Source organism: Pelophylax lessonae (genome assembly GCF_965119305.1).
Source record: "Pelophylax lessonae genome assembly, chromosome: 4".
Lineage (NCBI taxonomy): Eukaryota > Metazoa > Chordata > Amphibia > Anura > Ranidae > Pelophylax > Pelophylax lessonae.
Window position 1 is genome coordinate 221881606 of NC_138771.1, and position 20578 is coordinate 221902183.

At 43.2% G+C, this 20578-nt stretch overlaps 1 protein-coding gene across 1 annotated transcript in view; it reads left to right on the forward strand.

Moving 5' to 3' along the window:
* Positions 1-20578, forward strand: part of AASS (aminoadipate-semialdehyde synthase) — a 187155-nt gene that overhangs the window by 88575 nt on the left and 78002 nt on the right. The window contains exon 17 of the mRNA XM_082256068.1: positions 19786-19926. Coding sequence (XP_082112194.1) covers positions 19786-19926 — 141 coding nt within the window. The remainder of the gene's footprint in view (positions 1-19785; positions 19927-20578) is intronic.

The window sequence follows — 20578 nt, forward strand, 5'->3', positions numbered from 1 at the left end:
ATGGGAGGATCTGCTGTCTCAGGGGCCGATCTTTCATCCTGCTTTACAGTCGCTGGCTTTAACGGCGTGGCTGTTGAAAGCCAGGTCTTGAGAGATTGGGGTCTCTCGTCGGTGGTCATTCCTAACTTACTCATTGCTAGAAAGGCCTCGTCCGGTAAGATTTATTATCGTACCTGGAAGGCTTATTTTGCCTGGTGTGAATCGCAGGGTTTCCATCCTCGCTCCTTTTCGGTGGTGAGGGTGTTAGCCTTCCTGAAATATGGTGTGGACCAGCGTCTTGCGCTGACCACTATTAAGGGTCAGTTATCTGCGCTGGCTTTTCTCTTCCAGCGCCCCTTGGCGTCACATTCCTTGATCCGCACCATTATTCAAGGGGTGCGTCATCTGGCTCCCCCTAGGAGAGAACCCCTGCCTCCTTGGGACTTGAATTTGGTTCTGTCCGTTTTGCAATGTTCTCCCTTTGAGAACACCTGGGAGATTCCTCTGCCTGCGCTGTCACGGAAAGTCGCCTTTCTTGTTGCGATCACATCTGCTCGAAGAGTGTTGGAGTTGGCGGCCCTGTCTTGCAGCTCCCACTACCTGGTTGTTCATAGGGATAAGGTGGTCTTGTGACCTCATCAATCTTTCCTTCCAAAGGTGGTGTCCGATTTTCATCTCAACAAGGACATTGTCTTGCCTTCGCTGTGTGCGAAACCTAAGCATCCTAAGGAGTTTGCCTTGCATTCCTTGGATGTGGTCCGGTCGATCGGGGTTTACCTGTCATCTACTGAATCCTTTAGAAAGTCGGATTCTCTTTTTGTCCTTCCTGAAGGTCCTCGGAAGGGTATGGCTGCGTCTGCGGCAACCATTACTAAATGGATCAGACAGACGATTGTACAGTCTTATTCGCTTAGGGAATGGGTTCAAACCCTTCCCTGTAACGGCGCACTCTACCAGAGCGGTGAGTGCGTCTTGGGCCTTCCGCCATCAGGTGTCAGTGTCCCAGGTGTGCGAAGCGGTGACCTGGTCGTCCGTGCACACCTTTACATAATTTTACAAACTTGATGTTTTGGCATCGGCAGATGCCTCCTTTGGCCGCAAAGTTGTGAGTGCGGCAGTGCCTTAGGGGAGACATGGTGTATTTTTTAGCCTGTCCCCTCCTGTTGGCGTTTTTTCCCCCTTGGTTATTTTGCTTTCCTGGGTTTGTTCGCTCCTGTTGAGCTTTCCTGTTACCCAGTGTTTTACCTTTCTGGTTCAGATAAGGTTCTTTTCTCTGAACTGGGTGCTGCGTTGCCTTTTAGACGGTTACGTTTCCCACCCCTCACATCTACACTGCTTTCGGACATCCCAGTAGTGAAGACTGTATGAGTGGGCGGCGACTGTCATAGGACGTAAGAGAAAATATAATTTTTGTAAGAACTTACCGTAAAATTCTTTTCTCGGAGTCCTCTGACAGTCGCCGCACCCCACCCCTCTTTTGGGGTTCATGGACCTATATACTGCTTGCTACCAAACTGAATTGGGAATGCTGCTAGCAGGGGGGTATTGGACCAGAGGGACAGCCCCCTGTAGGTGTGTCTATACAAGGTTTTGTGAAATATTTTCTAACAATCTTCTGCCTAGCTTACTCCTGTGGATAAGACCAATACCCAGTAGTGAAGACTGTATAAGTGGGCCGCGACTGTCAGAGGACTCGGAGAAAATAATTTTACGGTAAGTTCTTACAAAAATTCTATTTTTAACTACCTTCCTACCGGCCACTGTATATATACGTCCTGAGTTTAAACCTAAAAAACGGTGTTATGGCAGCAGATAGCTGCCATAACCCTGATATTTTTTTAAACTGCAGGCGATCGACTTTCCGATAAGGGTGGTCCCAGCAGCGGATTCGCCGCGCGATCACCCTCCGGGATGGCGGAAGAGATGCCCCCCCTCCCGTCGCTTCCCGGTCCTTTTCCCCGCTTAGCGGACCCGCCGGCAGTGGGGAAAACTATCGGGTCCCGGATCCTCAGACAGGATGGACAGGATGTCTATGCTCTTGGAGGACCAGAGCGTCGGCAAACGTCGTTGCCTAGCAACCGACTTAAAGGTCCCTTTTTTTTTTTTGTCTTTTTTTTTTTTTTTATCTTAGTGTACTTGTGAGATCTGAGGACTTTTTGACCCCAGATCTCACAAAAAAAGAGGTCCTGAGGTCCTGTCGTGCCTATTTCAATTACAAGGAATGTTTACATTCCTTGTAATAGAAATAAAAATGATCAATTTTTTTTTTTTTTTTTTAAACGGTGTAAAAATAATAAATAAAATAAATAGTGAAAAAAAAATTAAAGCGCCCTGTCCCCGTTAGCTCGCGCGCAGAAGCGAACGCATACGGAAACCCCGCCCTCATATGTAAACCGTGTTCAAACCACACATGTGAGGTATCGCCGCGATCGATAGAGCAAGAGCAATAATTTGAGCACTAGACCTCCTCTGTAACTATAAGATGGCAACCTGTAGAAATTTTTAAAATGTCGCCTATGGGGATTTTTAAGTACCAACGTTTGTCGCCATTCCGTGAGCGTGCGCAATTTTGAAGCATGACATGTTGGGTATCTATTTACTCGGCGTAACATTATCTTTCACATTATAGAAAAAAATTGGGCTAACTTTACTGTATGCTTATTTTTTAATTCAAAAAAGTGAATTTTTTTAGAAAAAATTGCGTTTGGAAGACCGCTGCGCAAATACGGTGTGATAAAAAATATTGCAATAATCTCCATTTTATTCTCTAGGGTCTCTGCTAAAAGAAAATATATAATGTTTGGAGGTTCTAAGTAGTTTTCTAGCAAAAACAACTGATTTTGGCTTGTAAACACTAAACGTCAAAAATAGGCCTAGTAGGCAAGTGGTTAAAATTATATATATAAAATTACTGCATCTTTCTCTATCTTAAGGCCTGGAATGCATCTCTAATGCATACAAATGCCCTCAGTGAATATATATGGTCATGGCCAAAAATATTGGCACCCTTGCATTTCTGTCAGATAATGTACAACTTCGCCCAGAAAAATGATGCAATTACAAATGTTTAGACATTCTCCTGTTTTGTTTGTATTGATGTTTTTGACTTGTTTGTATGGCACAAAAAAGTGGAGAAAACAAAAGCCAAATCTGACCTATTCCATGCTAACTCCTCCAAAAATGGACTGGAGAAATGTATTGTCACCTTCTCAAAATTGTAAGAAATAATTGCGTTCCAAGTTTGTGATGCTCCTGTAATTTGTAATTAAACTCACTGAACAGGTGCTAACAATATAGAAATCACACTGGCAACCGTTTACAAAATTGGCAAACTGGTGAAAAATGTACTCAACCTTTCTGTTGCAACATATTCTAGAAGTTTACAGCCCATGGCACTGTAGCTAATCTCCCTGGATGTGGACAAAAGAAAAAATGTGTCAAAGAGTTTGCCAAAGCTTACCTGAGGAAGCCAACATCATTTTGGTAGAGTGTGCTGTGGACAGACAAAACAAAATTACAGCTTTTTGGTAAAGCCCATCATTGTACTGTTTTCCAAAAAAGAAACGAGGCCTTTAAAAGAATACAGTCCCTACAGTCAAACATGGTGGATGTTCACCTAACTGTTTTGAGGTTGCTTTGCTGCTTCAGGCACTGGATGTCTTGATACTGTGCAAGGCATGAAATCTGAAGACTACCAAAGAATTGTGGGGTGCATTGTTGGGCCCATTGTCAGAATGTTGGGTCTCCGTCAGAGGTCATTGGTCTTACAGCAGGACATTGGCCCAAAGCACACATCAAAAAGCACCCAGAAATATTTTAAGACAAAGTGCTGGAGTGTACTGATCTGGCAATGGGTCCAGATCTAAACCCCATAGAGCAGTGGTCCTCAACTCCGGTCCTCAGGGCCCACTAACAGGCCAGATTTTAAGTATTACCTTGGGGAGATGCAGACTAGAGTACTGCAATCACTGAGCAGCACATGATATCACCTGGGATTTATTTCAGTTATCTTGCAAATCTGGCCTGTTAGTGGGCCCTGTAGGCCAGGGTTGAGGACCACTGCCATAGAGCACCTGTGGAGAGATCTCAAAGCAGTATTTGGGAAAAGGGCCCCTTCCAATCTGAGAGAACTGGAGCAGTTGGTGAAAGAGAAGTTATTTTTTTCCAATGGGTGTGCTACCAAATATTAAATTGAGGGTGCCCAATAATTTTGTCCAGTCCATTTTTGGAGTGCTGTGTGGAATGTGTCAGATTTGGCTTTTTGTTGCTCTACTTTTTATGTGTCCTAACAATTCAAACAAAAGGAAAAAATATGAGAATGCCTAAACATTTGTAATTGCAGCAATTTTCTTGTGAAGTGGAGCATTATTTGACAGAAATGCAGGGGTGACAACATTTTTGGCCATGACTATACATAAAAAAGCAAAGACCATGCAGAGGTGATAACACCATCACCAAAAAAGGTCAATGTCTGTATGAATCAAAACAAAATACAACATATGTAATCTGACAGCTTGCCATTTAAATTGCCTTTTACCATTACCTTTCTGGTAATGCGGGGGTCATGGCCATAAGGTGAGCAGCCAACTTATATGGTGGTGGAGATATTACAGATCACTTTTTTTTTTTTTTATAACAGTGGCACAGTGGTGATCACACTATTTATTGATTGGACTTTAAAGTTTCGAATTTTTCACAATTGTTGTTGTACAGTACATTGTAAAATTTGAGTTTACAGGAATTTCCACTTTTTTTTATTTTTTTGTGGTATAGTTTTTAGTATATTGTAGATTTTGGTTGTGCTACACTGCTTTTTTTATTAATTTATGAGACTGGGATGTGTATTGTGTTAACGTCTGTTAAGGGTGTTTATGATGGCTAAATCAAAGGGTTATCTGTTTGCAATGCTTTGTTTTGATGTGGGTTTAAATTCAAGTTCTGATTTGTCTATCAATATGCTGATCTTTGGAATGCAACTAAGAGGTGGTTGTTATAGGAGATGCACGTACTGGGATTTTGGAAAGGGGATGCGGTTATGTGCCTCCTATTCCACAAAATGTCATAGCTGATTTTGAACAACATAGCTACCCTGTGTTTTCTGACACATAAACTGTTAGACTTGAAAACACAAACTAGTACCAGAGTGCAAGTAGCCATATGGGAATAAATCTTAACTTGTGATCAAGGCCTCTATAGGAGCTGAAACCTCTGAGAGTCAACTAATTATGCAATTTTAAAAGTCCAAAAAAAAAGCAAAGGCTAATCTTGCATTCATATAGTTCACCCAATATTGAAGAAATGGCGGCACTCCAGATATCATAAAAATTCTGGTTTATTGACCGAACATCCCAGTGTGGCAAACAAAACAGGTAGACGTGTTTCACACACTAGCAAGTGTGTGTAATCATTGCCAATTATTATTGGTAATAATCATTACCAATAATTGGTAATCATTACTGATGATTAGGCACACTTGCTAGTGTGTGAAACGCGTCTACCTGTTGTGTTTGCCACACTGGGATGTTTGGTCCGATATCAACAAAATTCTGGTTTACTGGAGTGCAGCCATTTCTTCTATATTGATTACCTGCGGAGGCGAGCCGTGGCAGGCACCTGTTACATAATCAGGCTTCTTAGTTCACCTGGATTAGTGAGTTCCCTTGTCTTTGTATATAGCTCATCCACTTTATTGAATAAACACTAAAGCAGGTATGGCTAGAAAGACATCTGTATGCTCACATAAAACCTGGGGTCCTGGTATGTGGTGGCTGCTTGGTGCTATACATCAGATATGCCCCTGTGGGTGGCCAGACCTTTGGTGCAAGAATCAATGCTGTAATAAGAAGAGAATAACTGTGTACGATATGCTGGGCATGCAGGAAGCTCCTGGGTACAAGCTGGGAGCCGTTGCACTGAAAATGTACCAGAAGTGCATCAGCTGCTCAGTGTCCCTGGAAGTAATGCACCACTATACACAGATACCAGCAAGGAATTGCCAGAAAGGATGTAGAGTGCCCTGCGTCTTCTAGACAATGCATTTTGAGGTGTGGCCTTCGCACAGTTTATTTCTTCCTGCTCAAAGACCCCAACATTCATTTCTGCCAAGCTAGATTCATTGTGGATGGGACTAAATTTAGTCTTGAGGACAATTATGTTGTATTTTTGGATAATTTTTACCTCCAAACACATGGCACAGCTTTGGGGGCAAATGATGCCCCCTGCTATGCCAGCTTTACAATGGACCACTGGGAACACATATCTATATGGTGAAACAGCCCATTTGCTAGGCATATTTATTGTGGAAAATATATATCGATGACCTATTGGTCATTTGGAATGGCGATATGGAGTCATTTTCTGCCTTTGTAGCTCATTGTAACAACCATAATCTAGGGTTTCACCTATGCAATAAATCCATTTAACCTGTTTATTTTTCGTTCATTGACGGACACAGCTCCTGATCTTCTTAAACATTGTGTTATACTGCCCCCTGCAGGAGTAGGACACTAGGCAGAAAAAGAATCTAGCTACACCTATGGGCAGTCCCAGGGGGTATACTCCCTCTCCCTTCTATAGGGACTCAGTTTTTTTTTTTTTCTGCGTAATCAGGAGTAAGTACCTAGTCCCTTGCTGGGATCTCTGGTCCTGGCAATTTTTTTCCTTTTTAGATAGAATTTTTTTCTCCCGTTCTCTTCCTGTAGATGTTCTTTCCCTGTGAGATCTACAATCAACTGCCGGACTAGATAATCTAGATCTAGTGGTCACCCCTGTCTGGCCTGCAAGCGTGCACAGACCTCAGCTCTGCGCTAGGTTGGCTGCGACATAGCCCCACTGGACGGGGGCTGGCCTCACAAGGTCACTTACCATGGGTCTTGGCCAGATTTGCAGCGTTCCTCCTGGCCGAAAGCCCCCCATTTCAATGGCAAGGGGTTCTGTCTGGAGCGGTGCACGCCTGGTTCCTGGTATGGTGAGTAGCTGTCCCCCCCCCTCTCCCATTGGAGGTTTTTGGGGTGGACGTGGGCCCCTCCTTGGGACCCCCGGGGTTACTCTCCTTCGCATCAGGCACCCCCCTTTCATCTGTTCCCCATCCTACCCCCTTCCACGTATGCTGGGGCTGTGTGGGTGGTCTGGTCCACCTCCTGGGGTGTAGGCAGGGTGCTATGCTGTCAATGTGGGTGGGGGGGGGGGGCACTGGGAGCCCCTCCTCACCCCCCGGTGCTGACTCCTGGATATTTTCACTTTCTGATCGCCGCACCTGGAGTGCAGATTATCCTGGTGGCTGCAGGTGCCTGTTTCTCCTGAGTGGTGTCTGGTGGGGTTCCCTCCCTCTCTGCTGAGGATCCCTTGGTGCTTTGTGACTGGCGACTGGGGGGTGCTGCCAGCCCCTTTGCAGTGTTTTTATACTTTTTGTGGGGTCCCCCTGGTGACTCATGGAGTCTTTGGAGCACATCTCACCACCTGACCCCCCTCCGGGTCCCAGCCATCCATCAATGCACTGATGGCGGTCCTGGAATCCTTTGTGTCCCGGGTGGAGGTGGCTAGCAAAAAGCACCCCTCCCGCCTTCCCCTGCCTCATCAGATCCTTAATCTGATTCGGCCGCCCCGGACGTGGGTCACCCTGATAGTGAGATAGTGAGGATAATTTCTCTACGTCTGCAACCGCACACGAAAGGTGCTGGTGGAAGCCCTGATTGTATCTGTGCATGAGACCTTGAAGATGGAGGGCGCAGCTGAGACAGAGGTGCAGTTTCCCTTTGACACTCACAAGCCATCCAGAGCGGCAAAGGAATTTCCTTTCCCCGCCTATTTTGACAGAATTGTCGCTAAAGGGTGGGGATGATCAAAGCGTCCCCTTGGGGTCCCTAAGCGATTTACTAGGCATTACCCCTATAAAGAGTCCCGTATTAACTGCTTAACGACCGCCCACCGCAGTTATACTGCGGCAGGCAGCCATTCCTGTCCGAACCGAAGGTAGGTATACGTCGGTTGCGCGTCCGCAGCTAGGGGGCGAGCGTGCACTGGGGCACTCCCGCCCTTACTCGGCAGCGGGGACTCCGATGCACGGGGCAGGAGGCTCCGATTGCTGCCTGACACCCGTGATCTTTCCCCGCTGAGAGAGAACAACGGTCAGCTGTTGTAGACACAGCTGACCGTTCTTCTCCCTGGAATGGTCACAGAGCGCCTGTGATCCTTCTATATAGGAACACGGGTCTCTGTGATCATTTCACAAGCCACGCCCCTAGGTACACATTTAACCCCTTGATCACCCACATTAACCCCATCCCTGCCAGTGTCATTATTTCAGTAACAGTGCTTATTTTTAGCACTGATAACTGTAGTAATGTCACTAGTCCCCCCCAAAGTGTCAAAAATGTCAGTCAGGGGTCTGATCTGTCCGCCGCAATGTCGCAGTCCCGCAAAAAATCGCAGATCGCTGCCATTACTAGTAAAAAAAAAAAAAAAAAACTAAATCATAAAAATGACATAAATCTTTCCCGTAGTTAGTAGATGCAATAACTTTTGCACAAACCAATCGAAATACGCTTATTGCAATTTTTTTTTTTTTTTTACCAAAAATATGTAGCAGAAAACAAATTCGCCTAAAATGTTTTTTTTTTTTTTTTTTTTTTAGGAATGTTATATAGCAGAATGTGAAAAATATTGTTTTTTTTTTTCCAGAATTGTCGCTTTTTTTGTTTTATAGCGCAAAAAATAAAAATCGCACAGCTGATCAAATGCCACCAAAAGAAAGCTCTATTTGTGGGGACATCTCTGTCCTTTCTCTGCGTTCTCTTTTGCTGCCTTGGTTCCTCAATTTGGGGCTTTTGGTCTTCCAGAAGCCTCCCTTTTGAGAATCTTCGGGAGATTCCCTTGCTTATGCTGGCTCAGAAGGTGGCTTTTCTGGTGGCTATCACCTCTGCGCATAGGGTGTCGGAACTGGCGACGTTGTGGCGAGATAAGGTGGTTCTTCGCCCCTGTCTGTCCTTGGATTTTCATTTTGAATGAAGACATTGTGTTGCTTTTAGGGTGCTGGTGGTAGCCTGACGGCAGAGGAAGGCCCAACGTTTGCCAGAGGGCGGAACTTGGACGGGAACCCCATAGGTAAGTGACACAGGCTAGCCCGAGGTGCGTAGTAGAAGTATCCCCCGGATTTCGCCAGAGCCTCTGATGGCGAGGATGGACTTCGCTGCGTGTGAATACCAAGTCGTGGTCCTCAGGGTCGCCCCACTAAAGATGAACCGGTCAAGGGCCGAAGGCAGATAAGCAGACAAGGAAGATCCGAGAGAATGGTCAAACAAGCCGGGGTCAGGACGGGCAGCAGATCAGCGAGGTCAGGGACGACGAGCCAAGGGTCAACAGGAATCAAGCAGGTAATAGGACGCAGGTTCAGGGACAACGGAGGAGCTGTATACAAGACAGCAAGGTGCAAGTGCACCAGCTGCCTTTTTAAATAGGCCCTTCTTGGTGTCAACACCCAGGAAACATGCGCACACGCAAACGCATATCGTGCGTGGGATCGCGCGCATGTGCGAACGCATAGCAAATACCATTAGCCATAGCTAGAGAGTGGTTGTGCGCATGCGTGAACGCCAGTTGGGCTTTCTAACAGTTACCTTCCCTGTGTCCCAGGCCGAAACAGCCGAAGGAAATTGCCTTGCTTGCTTTGGATGTGGCCCGGGCAATTAGGGTATACCTGGCAGCTACAGAGTCTTTTAGGAAGTCAGACTCCCTATTTCTGCTCACAGATGGCCTCGGAAAGGTTTGTCAATTTCCTCTGTGCCCATTTCCAGATGGATCAGACAGACAGTTATTCAGGCATTATTCCATCAAGGGTCAGATTTCTCCTTTTCCTGTCAAGGCACACTCTACTTGGGCACTTAGTGCCTCCTGGGCCTTCAGGCATCAGTGACACAGGTTTGCAAGGCGGCCACCTGGTCATCGGTGCACACTTTCACAAAGTGGATGTGTTGACATCTGTTTGATGTTTTTTTTTTTGGCCGTAAGGTTTTGCAGGCTGCTGTTTAAAGGACTTGATCGCCTTTGAGAGTGTATTGTTTTTTTTTTTTTTTAGGTGGGCTCCAGTTGTTTTGGTTGAGCTCCTGTTGCCTGGTTGGCTACTGTTTCAGCCTTGGGAATTTTTTTGCTGTTCCCACCCCTCATGTTTAACACTGCTTTGGGAGATCCCAATAGTCCCCCTCAATGCAGGACAATTGTCTGCTCGAAGGTTGGAGCATCTGTGGTTAATCTAGAATATCTGTTTTTATTATAGAATCATATAGACTGCCAATACCTTGAGGCAACCACAGGCCAACCTGTATCTTACCATTAAGCTATCTGCCAGCATACTCCCTGAGTCATTGGACTACAACTTGGGCATGGTGCAATTGTTCACTGGCAGTCACTGTTATCACCAATATGGTTTTTCCGTATCCTTGGGGATTCTTTTTGTATGTTCCCTGCTGTGTCCTGATGCTGCATAGGGACTTTTCTTTCCTTCCACATGCTGTGATCTGTACCATAGCCAATTATTAGATTTGATGTTTATTGGCTTTTTTACTCTCATCTTTTACATTTTGCAATAAAATTTGGCACCTTACATCTATTACCTGTCTGATTTGTCAACTTATGACCACTTTTTTGCCGAGGGTCTTTCTTCACGGCTACGTTTTTGTATTTTGGTATGCCTTGGTTATTTGACAAACACAATATAGTGTGCCATGGTTATACAGATGATTGATTCAGTTCCTGACTTTTTTGGTTTTTGTATATGAAGATTAGAAGGAACAGAGCTGGGTTCGGATCAGTTTAAAGAAAAGGATAATTCCAAAAATGTGGTTACAGAAGCCTTTCAGCCACCTGGCAGATCAGCCAAGTTCAGTAGCCAAACTACCACGTGATAGTAACAACCTTGGGTTTATCACTGGGTTCCATGCTAAATATCTGGTCATCACCAAAATTATCCAAAATCACTTTCACATTTAAATGTTAGATCCTAAATTAGGTCCCACTCTCCCAAGGGCCCCTGAAATTACTTTTAGAAGAGCTCCTAGTTTGAAAAATATGATTGCACCAGGTAAAGGAATAGGTTCCAACAGAAGTAGGTCCATGGATATCCATTCCTATTTTTACAATAGGACGGCTATCTTTCAGTGTACAAACACAGATGCTTGACTTGTCAATTCAACAATTATGTACTTGCCGCTTTAGGAAATCTGCAGTAAAACAACTCAATATTCAACAGTTCATCTCCTTTACGTGAGACGTACAAAGCAGACTCTACAAAAAAGATTTGGATTCATTACCTGGGCACCCTGTCCCTGAATGGTCTCAATGAAGACTGCACAATGTGGTTTAAACATTTGTTAAACTTTTTTTTTTTCTCTCATTCTATCCTTTTGTTTTGTTGACGTGGTTATTGATGGCAGGGCCTTCTAGGGAGTTAGATTAATTTATATTATCGCCTAGTTTACGTTACCGTTGTTTGATAACCCTTCACTCCCTTTTCTGGCCTTTTTTAATCATTTTTTATTTGTTAGAAGGTATAGGTTCTTTTAGTGAATTATATTTAATGTCTTTTTTATTTATTTCTTTATATATTTCTAACATCCCAATTTTACTATTCTCGATTTTTTTTTTAGTAATTTTTAAGGCTAATGCTATTAATATTAATTTGATTCCTTTATAATTTATATGCATATGGGTTGTTCCTTGTTGATATATTTATATGAATTTGTTAGTTTCCATGTATGTATGAAACTTTATTTTCTCTTGCGTCCTCTGACAGACGCAGGATCTTCCAAGTTTCATCACTATTGGGTAATGGCACCCTCTGCAGGAGCAGGCTAGGTAGTGAAACTTCATTAAAAAGCTTTAACTAGACACACCTTAGGGGCTGTCCCTCTCGACATTACCCTCTGACACTTAGAGCTTATTAATCAGTTTCTTGCTGCCTAGCTCAGGAGTAGGACCTAGGATACCCTGCTGGGACTCCGGTCTGTTTTTTGTTTTTTCTTTGAAAAATGTTAATTTTATTTTCTTCACTCGCTATCGCTAGCTAGTCAGGGGGATCCTCCTGGAGAACTACAAGCGACAGCCGGGCTGGGCTTCGCACTGTATAATCTAGATCCTCATGGTACCCCAGCCTGGCCTACGAGCGTGCGCAGGTTATGGCCCGCCCAGGCCTCACCACGACAGTGCCCCGATGGATAGGGACGAGCCTGGGGAGAAACTCTTCGCCGGAGCGCATCAACCTGGAACGCCCTGTGTTGCAGCGTCCCCTCTTGACTGACGACACCCCCACTCAGGGTGGGAGGCGAGCTGTATCGCAGTGGTGCCCGTGGTCCATGGATGGTGATGCTACCACCCATGTCCCTGGGACAGTATTCTGGGGGGAGGGTGATGTGTGCCCACTACTGGGGATGTCAGAGCGGTGGTCTCTGGGTGGTCCCCCCTGGCTGGTGTGTGTGTGTGTGTGTGTGTGTGTATATATATATATATATATATATATATATATATATATATATATATATATATATATATATATATATATATATATATATAAATATACACAGAAGAGCCTAATCATTTCTTTTCCTTTGCAGGATGCCTAATGTTACTACAGTTAGGATGTGTGGTTAACCACCGAAGCGCAGTTTTGCTTGGTGGGGGGTGCATTGCTTCAAATGCAACCCAAAAATTGTAACATATTGTACAGAGTGCCTATATTTTTTATATATAATTTATTCTGTACATTCGATTTCCCTTTTACCCCTCTCCAAATTTGTGGGATAATTTTTGTAGGGGGGCAGCTGACCCAGAGCCAATGGGGACATGGCTCATTTTTGGTGGGGGGTGGATGTAGCATCCTCCTAGATAGGTGCTAGTTGGTGTAGATAGTTTGCTCCATCTGCTTATCAGGGGAGCAGTAGGTAAACTTTAGTTTGTTCCTGTTCCATCTGCTTATCAGGGGAGCCTGATCAGTAGCTAGGCCTGTTGTATGTATCCATGTGTGATTCATCTAGCCTGAGGGAGTGTCCCCACTGTATCCAATAGGGGAGCCTGTTGGACAGCGGAGGAAACCCAGCTAGTGACACAGGCTTTTATGACTATCCCAGTGGGTTGGCACAACAGTGGTGCATCCTGGGATATGTTATAAAAGCAACGGGCACATGTGACAAGGGTGTCTTTGGGCAGGAAGCCAGGTGATGGCTGGCTGTCCTCCTGTTGCCGAGGAAGGTGGTCACAGGTGGTCGGCCTTGTGGACCGGAAGTGTGGTGCTGAGCCAGACAAGCAGTGAGAAAGGGGGTGCCAAGTTAGACCCTGAAGAGAAACCTAAACGAGAGTACATATTCGTTATCTTTACTTCAGTGGGAAGGTGAAGCAGCAGCCTTGCTATATTCTACAGTAAGTTGTCCTCAGGAATTGTGCATAGTTCAAGTTGGAGTATCCCACTCATCCCTTCTCCTATCCAAGTTCCAATAAAAACAGAAAAAAAAAACAAATCCCCTGGACTGTTCATTGTCTGAGCCAAGAACTTTTAATGCCGTGTATCTGCTGTCAGTTGCTAATGGTAACCCAAAGGAACCCAAGAAGTGTAATTCTCAGCAGCTCCCTAGGGGGCAGTGCTACACTTGGTTGACTTATACCGGTAAAACTCCATTATTGAATATCAGGGGGATATGTGTTCAAGAGGAGGGAAAATGTTCACTCACTATGAGGTTATTTTGGCTTCACAGGCACATAGCCACATCTTGTATTGGATCAGCCAGAGGATGCGTGTGAACATAACTCGCACACCAGGTTACATGTAATTAGCATATTCTGTCACCACCTTGGAAATAAGTCCTCAATGTCTTTAAATGTCCATATACAGTGCAATCCGGAAAGTATTCAGTGCTTCACTTTTTCCACATTTTGTTATATTATAGCTTTATTCCAAAATGAATTCATTGTTTTCCTCAAAATTCTACAAACCATACCCCATTATGACAACATGAAAAAAGTTTGTTTGAAATCTTTGTAAATTTATTTAAACTAAAAAAATTACATATACATAAGTTTTTCACAGCCTTTGCCATGACACTCCAACTTGAGCTCAGATGCATCCTGTTTCCACTGATCATCCTTGAGATGTTTCTACAATTTGATTGGAGTCCAGCTGTGAAACTTGATTGGACATGATTTGGAAAGGCACACACCCGTCTATATAAAGGAGCGGCCGCCCGGCCAAACTTCAGCACTCTATCAATCTGTATGGTAGAGTGTAGGGGTGAAACAGCTAATCAATTAATCAACAACTAATCAATTAGTCAGCCGATTTGTTGGCCTGCATACAGAATGCATTATTTGTTTACATATCTGGAAATACAGTGAAGCACACATACAGCTCAGTACACTGTCCAGACATGTCAGTAAGTGCCTGGGAACTTGTGAATGTGTGAGGAGCAATGCCTCATGGGACATGTAGTCCTGGGCAGGAAGTGAGTGGTTCTAAAGGCAGAATATTTATTTTACCTTGCTATAGGGGCACCCTATACTATACTTTTCAGCTTGCTATTAAGGCACTCTGAAGGCAGTAGGAGCCAGAACCATCGATGGGGGACCCCGGAAGAAGAGAATCGGGGCTGCTCTGTGCAAAACTTCCACAGATCAGGTAAGCATTACATAACAAGTTTAAAAAAAATCACTTTAAAGACTCTGTTAAGGGAAGGATAAGCAGCTGAACCCAGAGAAGATAGCGGCTGATAGACTGGAGGTAATATAAGGCATTACAATTACATTTAAAGTAAACTTTTACCCGTATTGTGCATTATATTTAAAATGATTCTATCCATTAAAAAAAAAAAAAAGTCTCAGCTTTTAGTACTACTTTACTGTACTGTAAAAGATTTATACAGTGGGTACGGAAAGTATTCAGACCCCCTTAAATTTTTCACTCTTTGTTATATTGCAGCCATTTGCTAAAATCATTTAAGTTCATTCTTCTTCCTCATGAATGTACACATAGCACCCCATACTGACAGAAAAACACAGAATTGTTGACATTGTTGCAGATTTATTAAAAAAGAAAAACTGAAATATCACATGGTCCTAAGTATTCAGACCCTTTGCTCAGTATTTAGTAGAAGCCCCCTTTTGATCTAATACAGCCAGGAGTCTTTTTGGGAAAGATGCAACAAGTCTTTCACACCTGGATTTGGGGATCCTCTGCCATTCCTCCTTGCAGATCCTCTCCAGTTCTGTCAGGTTGGATGGTAAACGTTGGTGGACAGCTATTTTTAGGTCTCTCCAGAGATGCTCAATTGGGTTTAAGTCAGGGCTCTGGCTGGGCCATTCAAGAACAGTCACGGAGTTGTTGTGAAGCCACTCCTCCTTCATTATTTTAGCTGTGTGCTTAGGGTCATTGTCTTGTTGGAAGGTAAACCTTCGGCCCAGTCTGAGGTCCAGAGCACTCTGGAGAAGGTTTTTGTCCAGGATATCCCTGTACTTGGCCGCATTCATCTTTCCCTCGATTGCAACCAGTCGTCCTGTCCCTGCAGCTGAAAAACACCCCACAGCATGATGCTGCCACCACCATGCTTCACTGTTGGGACTGTATTGGACAGGTGATGAGCAGTGCCTGGTTTTCTCCACACATACCGCTTAGAATTAAGGCCAAAAAGTTCTATTTTGGTCTCATCAGACCAGGGAATCTTATTTCTCACCATCTTGGAGTCTTTCAGGTGTTTTTTTTAGCAAACTCCATGCAGGCTTTCATGTGTCTTACAATGAGGAGAGGCTTCCGTCTGGCCACTCTGCCATAAAGCCCCGACTGGTGGAGGGCTGCAGTGATGGTTGACTTTCTACAACTTTCTCCCATCTCCTGACTGCATTTCTGGAGCTCAGCCACAGTGATCTTTGGGTTCTTCTTTACCTCTCTCACCAAGGCTCTTCTCCCCCGATAGCTCAGTTTGGCCGGACGGCCAGCTCTAGGAAGGGTTCTGGTCGTCCCAAACGTCTTCCATTTGAGGATTATGGAGGCCACTGTGCTCTTAGGAACCTTAAGTGCAGCAGAAATCTTTTTGTAACCTTGGCCAGATCTGTGCCTTGCCACAATTCTGTCTGAGCTCTTCAGGCAGTTCCTTTTGACCTCATGATTCTCATTTGCTCTGTCATGCATTGTGATCTGGAAGGTCTTATATAGACAGGTGTGTGGCTTTCCTAATCCAGTCCAATCAGTATAATCAAACACAGCTGGACTCAAATGAAGGTGTAGAACAATCTCAAGGATGATCAGAAGAAATGGAAAGCACCTGAGTTAAATATGAGTGTCACAGCAAAGGGTCTGAATACTTAGGACCATTTGATATTTCAGTTTTTCTTTTTTAATAAATCTGCAACAATGTCAACAATTCTGTGTTTTTCTGTCAGTATGGGGTGCTATGTGTACATTCATGAGGAAGAAGAATGAACTTAAATGATTTTAGCAAATGGCTGCAATATAACAAAGAGTGAAAAATTTAAGGGGATCTGAATACTTTCCGTACCCACTGTATCTCCCTTCCACCCTTCATACAGCTTCATGTCTGACTCCTAGTTACAAATGCCCATATATCCTACTACTGGGTGTATTTATTATCATAGATATATATATATATAAAAATACTTTCATTGTTTTTTACAGTATAAATGTGAAATATAGTAGCGGTTATCTGCTCTTTTTGTACTATAAAGTTTTTTTTAATCCAGTTATGTCAGGTGATACAAAAATAAAAAGCATGCTACTGCTATTAAACGTCTTCACACTTATGCGTTTTTTGGTGCTTTTTGCAGAAACGCACTACAGTTCATTTAACATGGTTTCCTATGGGGCACGTTCACATCTATGCTTTTTTTTTAGCTGCTGCATATTTGGAAAGAGTCAAGGACTTTTTATATAAATGCAAACCGTTGCTTTTTTGGTTCAATAGACTTCAATCGAGAAGCTGCAGAAAAGCATGTAGTGTATTTATGCCGCAATTTGCGTTTTTTAATCTGCCCAACTACAAAATGACCAAAAAAAAAAGCATAAACAATGCAAATCGTAGCAATATTGCTTGTGCAAAAATGCAAAAAGCACTGCAGAAACTGCTCAAAAGCAAACTGCATGGGTGTGAACCGAGCTTTACGCCATCCATACATGTATCGATTTTTTAATATTCATACAAAAAATCTTTGTACATTCTCTGAATGAAAGAATGTCGTTTGAAAATTTCACTTGCTTTTAGCATTCAATTTTAAAAAGAATGTACTTTCTGAACGAAAACCATATACCCTGTCTGAAAATTCTTTTGACCAAGAAGTTTTCTATTCTGCTCCTTAGAATTTTCCCGTCACTGTGGTAGAACCCCACGATTAGAAAAATTAAACGAATGTGATTCAAATTGTAAGTCATTGTTTTTGTTTTTCATAAGTGACAGCAGGCGCAGAAAGCTTTTATCAATCCACCTGCCTATGACGAGGGAGTCCGTCATACATAATATATTACAGTTCTGTCTGAAAATCGGCAAAACGGTCTTTACTTTTTTTTTTTTTTTTTTCTTTTAATAAAAAATGTGATGTCGGAGTCTGATATTTACCAGATTCAACCTCTAATACTATATACAGTGTATCTCTTCTGTCTGTTATTCTTCGAGTGGATTCGAGATTTTGTGCCCTAATCATATAGTAGGTTATTTAGATTTACCACTGCATATAAATATTTAAGAATAAATTGGCTTTTTTTTTTTTTTTAAAACCTTTATATATTAACTAAATTATACACCACATGTTTAAAGTTATTATCTGATTGATTAAACAATAATGGGCCCACTAATCGACAATGAAAATAATCATTAGTTACAGCCCTAGTAGAGTGGCTAGACGGAAGCCACTCCTCCGTAAAGGACACATGACAGACTGCCTGGAGTTTGCCAAAAGGCACCTGAAGGACTCTGACCATGAGAAACCAAAATTCTAGGGATCGGCCGATTATCAGCAAAGATTATCGAGGGCTGATATGCACTTTCCCCGATATATCAGAATCGGCCACCAATTACCGATATTTCGGAAAGTGCTTGTACCGGAGTGATGCCTGCAGCTAGAGGCATCACCCCGGTACCGGCGTCCATAGCTGACAATCGGCTGTCTTGTAATGACAACCGATGCAGCTGAGAAGCCGCTCGGCTGTCATTACAAGCAGCGCGAGGGGACGTTCCCCTCCTGCCGCCTCCCCATCTCGCCCGGGTCTCCCATCCCACCGGGAGATCCAGGCAACCAGCTTGCACGGCCGCCGAAGACCCGATTAAAGCCGCATTCGGCTCTGATCTGGTCTCCATGCAAAAACTCGGAAGTGATGTCATGACATCACTTCCGGGTACTGGTGCCAGATTCAACAAAATGACAGCATTCAAAACAGCCAAACTTGGCATTTTGAATGCTTTTAAATGCAGAGGAGAGGTTTGGGGTCTTTTAGACCCCCAGATCCCTCCACAAGAGTACATTCCAAGTAAAAAAAATTAAATTTTTTTTTTTTAAATGTACGAAAATATCGGCGGATACTGATGCCCGATGACCAAAATATCGGTATCGGCAATGAAAAAAACAATATCGGTCGATCACTACAAAATTCTCTGGTCTAATGAAACACAGATTGAACTCTTTGGCCTAAATGGCAAGTGTCATGTCTGGAGGAAACCAGGCACCGCTCATCACCTGGCCAATACAATCCCTACAGTGAAGCATGGTGGTGGCAGCATCATGCTGTGGGGATGTTTTTCAGTGACAGGGACTGAGAGATTAGTCAGGATTGAGGGAAAGATGAATACAGCATTGTACAGAGACATCCTTGATAAAAACCTGCTCCAGAGCACTCTGGACCTCTGACTGGTTAAGGTAATCTTCCACTTGAACCAGATTGAACATCTTTGGAGAGATCTGAAAATGGCTGTGCACCAACGCTCCCCATCCAACCTGATGGAGCTTGAGAGGTCCTGCAAAGAAGAATGGGAGAAATTGGCCAAAAATAGGTGTGCCAAGCTTGAAGTATCCTATTCAAAAAGACTTGAGGCTGTAATTGATGCCAAATGTGCTTTAACAAAGTATTGAGCAAAGGCTGTGAATACTTATCTACGATTTTTGTTCGTTTTTTTTTTTTTATAAATTTGCAAAGATTTCAAACAAACTTCTTTCACGTTGCTCTTATGGGGTATTGTTTGTACAATTTTGAGGAAAATAATGAATTTAATCCATTTTGGAATAAGGCATTAACATAACAAAATGTGGAAAAAGTGAAGCTCTGTGACTAGTTTCTGGATTCACGGTATGTCAAAAGTATTAGATTGTCTTGAAATATTCCATTGGGTGCATGCATGTAATACTTATCCATCCAGATGTCTGTGGGGATAGAAGTCCAAGATTATCATAGAAGAGAGGCTCCTGACCAATTTCACCGGACACATGCCGGCTCCTTCAGAGGTATTTTGGCGTGTCCAATTGAGTGTCCATTCTGGAATTTTAAACCTAACATCTAAGTGGATACGCCTGGAGGTCAACAAGCTTCTTTCATTCACATTTTTTTGCCGGGAACCACTACGAATGTATTTTAATCTTTTCTTGGTAAACTCTTAATAAAAAAAAAATAAAATGTCACCTATTTATTTGGAAAAATCTTGTTCCATTCATGGTATCCTTATTTAAGGCAAAACCACCCAGCTATATACTTTACTGACAGAAAAATGTTCTTTTAATTGGAGAGACCTTGACCATGCCAATTCATGGCAAATAACCACACTCCTTTTTTTTCTGCAGGTAGAGTCCTACATCTCCTTTTGTGGAGGTCTTCCAGCTCCTGAGTATTCAGACAATCCACTGAGATATAAGTTCAGCTGGAACCCGCTTGGTGTTCTCCTAAATACAATACAGCCTGCCACTTATCTGAAGAATGGAGAGGTTAGTTCATTAAAGAAAATTATGTTTGTTGTCCAGGAAAAACTACAATCATTTTATTTTGTCTTCTGTTGCAGTAGCAGTGCAACATTGAAGGGGGGGTGGGCAAGACCAGAGAAAGGAAGCTGGGTAAAATTCTGGAAAAGAGAACTAGGATTAATGCCAGAGTGAGTGGATTAATGCCAGAGTGAGTGATCTGTAGGAGAGCAGTAGTGTATGGTAGGGATATGAGGGGTGAACAGAGAGAATAGGGGGGAGAAACTGGAGGGAGGTGAAAATAAAACCTCTTCTAACTGAAACTCACTGGACCGCCAAGCCAGGGACAGGTGGTGTTCTCCAGATTACTATCTGCAAGAGCGTAGCTAGCATGGTGCACAGAAATTATGCTTGGTAAAAGAGCAGATTCCCTGGTCTATGCATCCTGTATGCATTCTGTGGCCTGATTCTGTAATGTAATTTGTCTCTAAAATGCTGCTTCTAGAAATTGAACTGCCATACTGAGGACTCATGTAGGCCTGTATTCTTTTCAACCCTGGCCTTTTTTCATTGTAATGCAGTACTGCTGAAACAAATGTGCTCAATGCAAATGCAATGTTTAACAAGAAAGGGTTGTGTTTAATCTACTTTTGACTGCAATTTTAAATCCACCTCAATT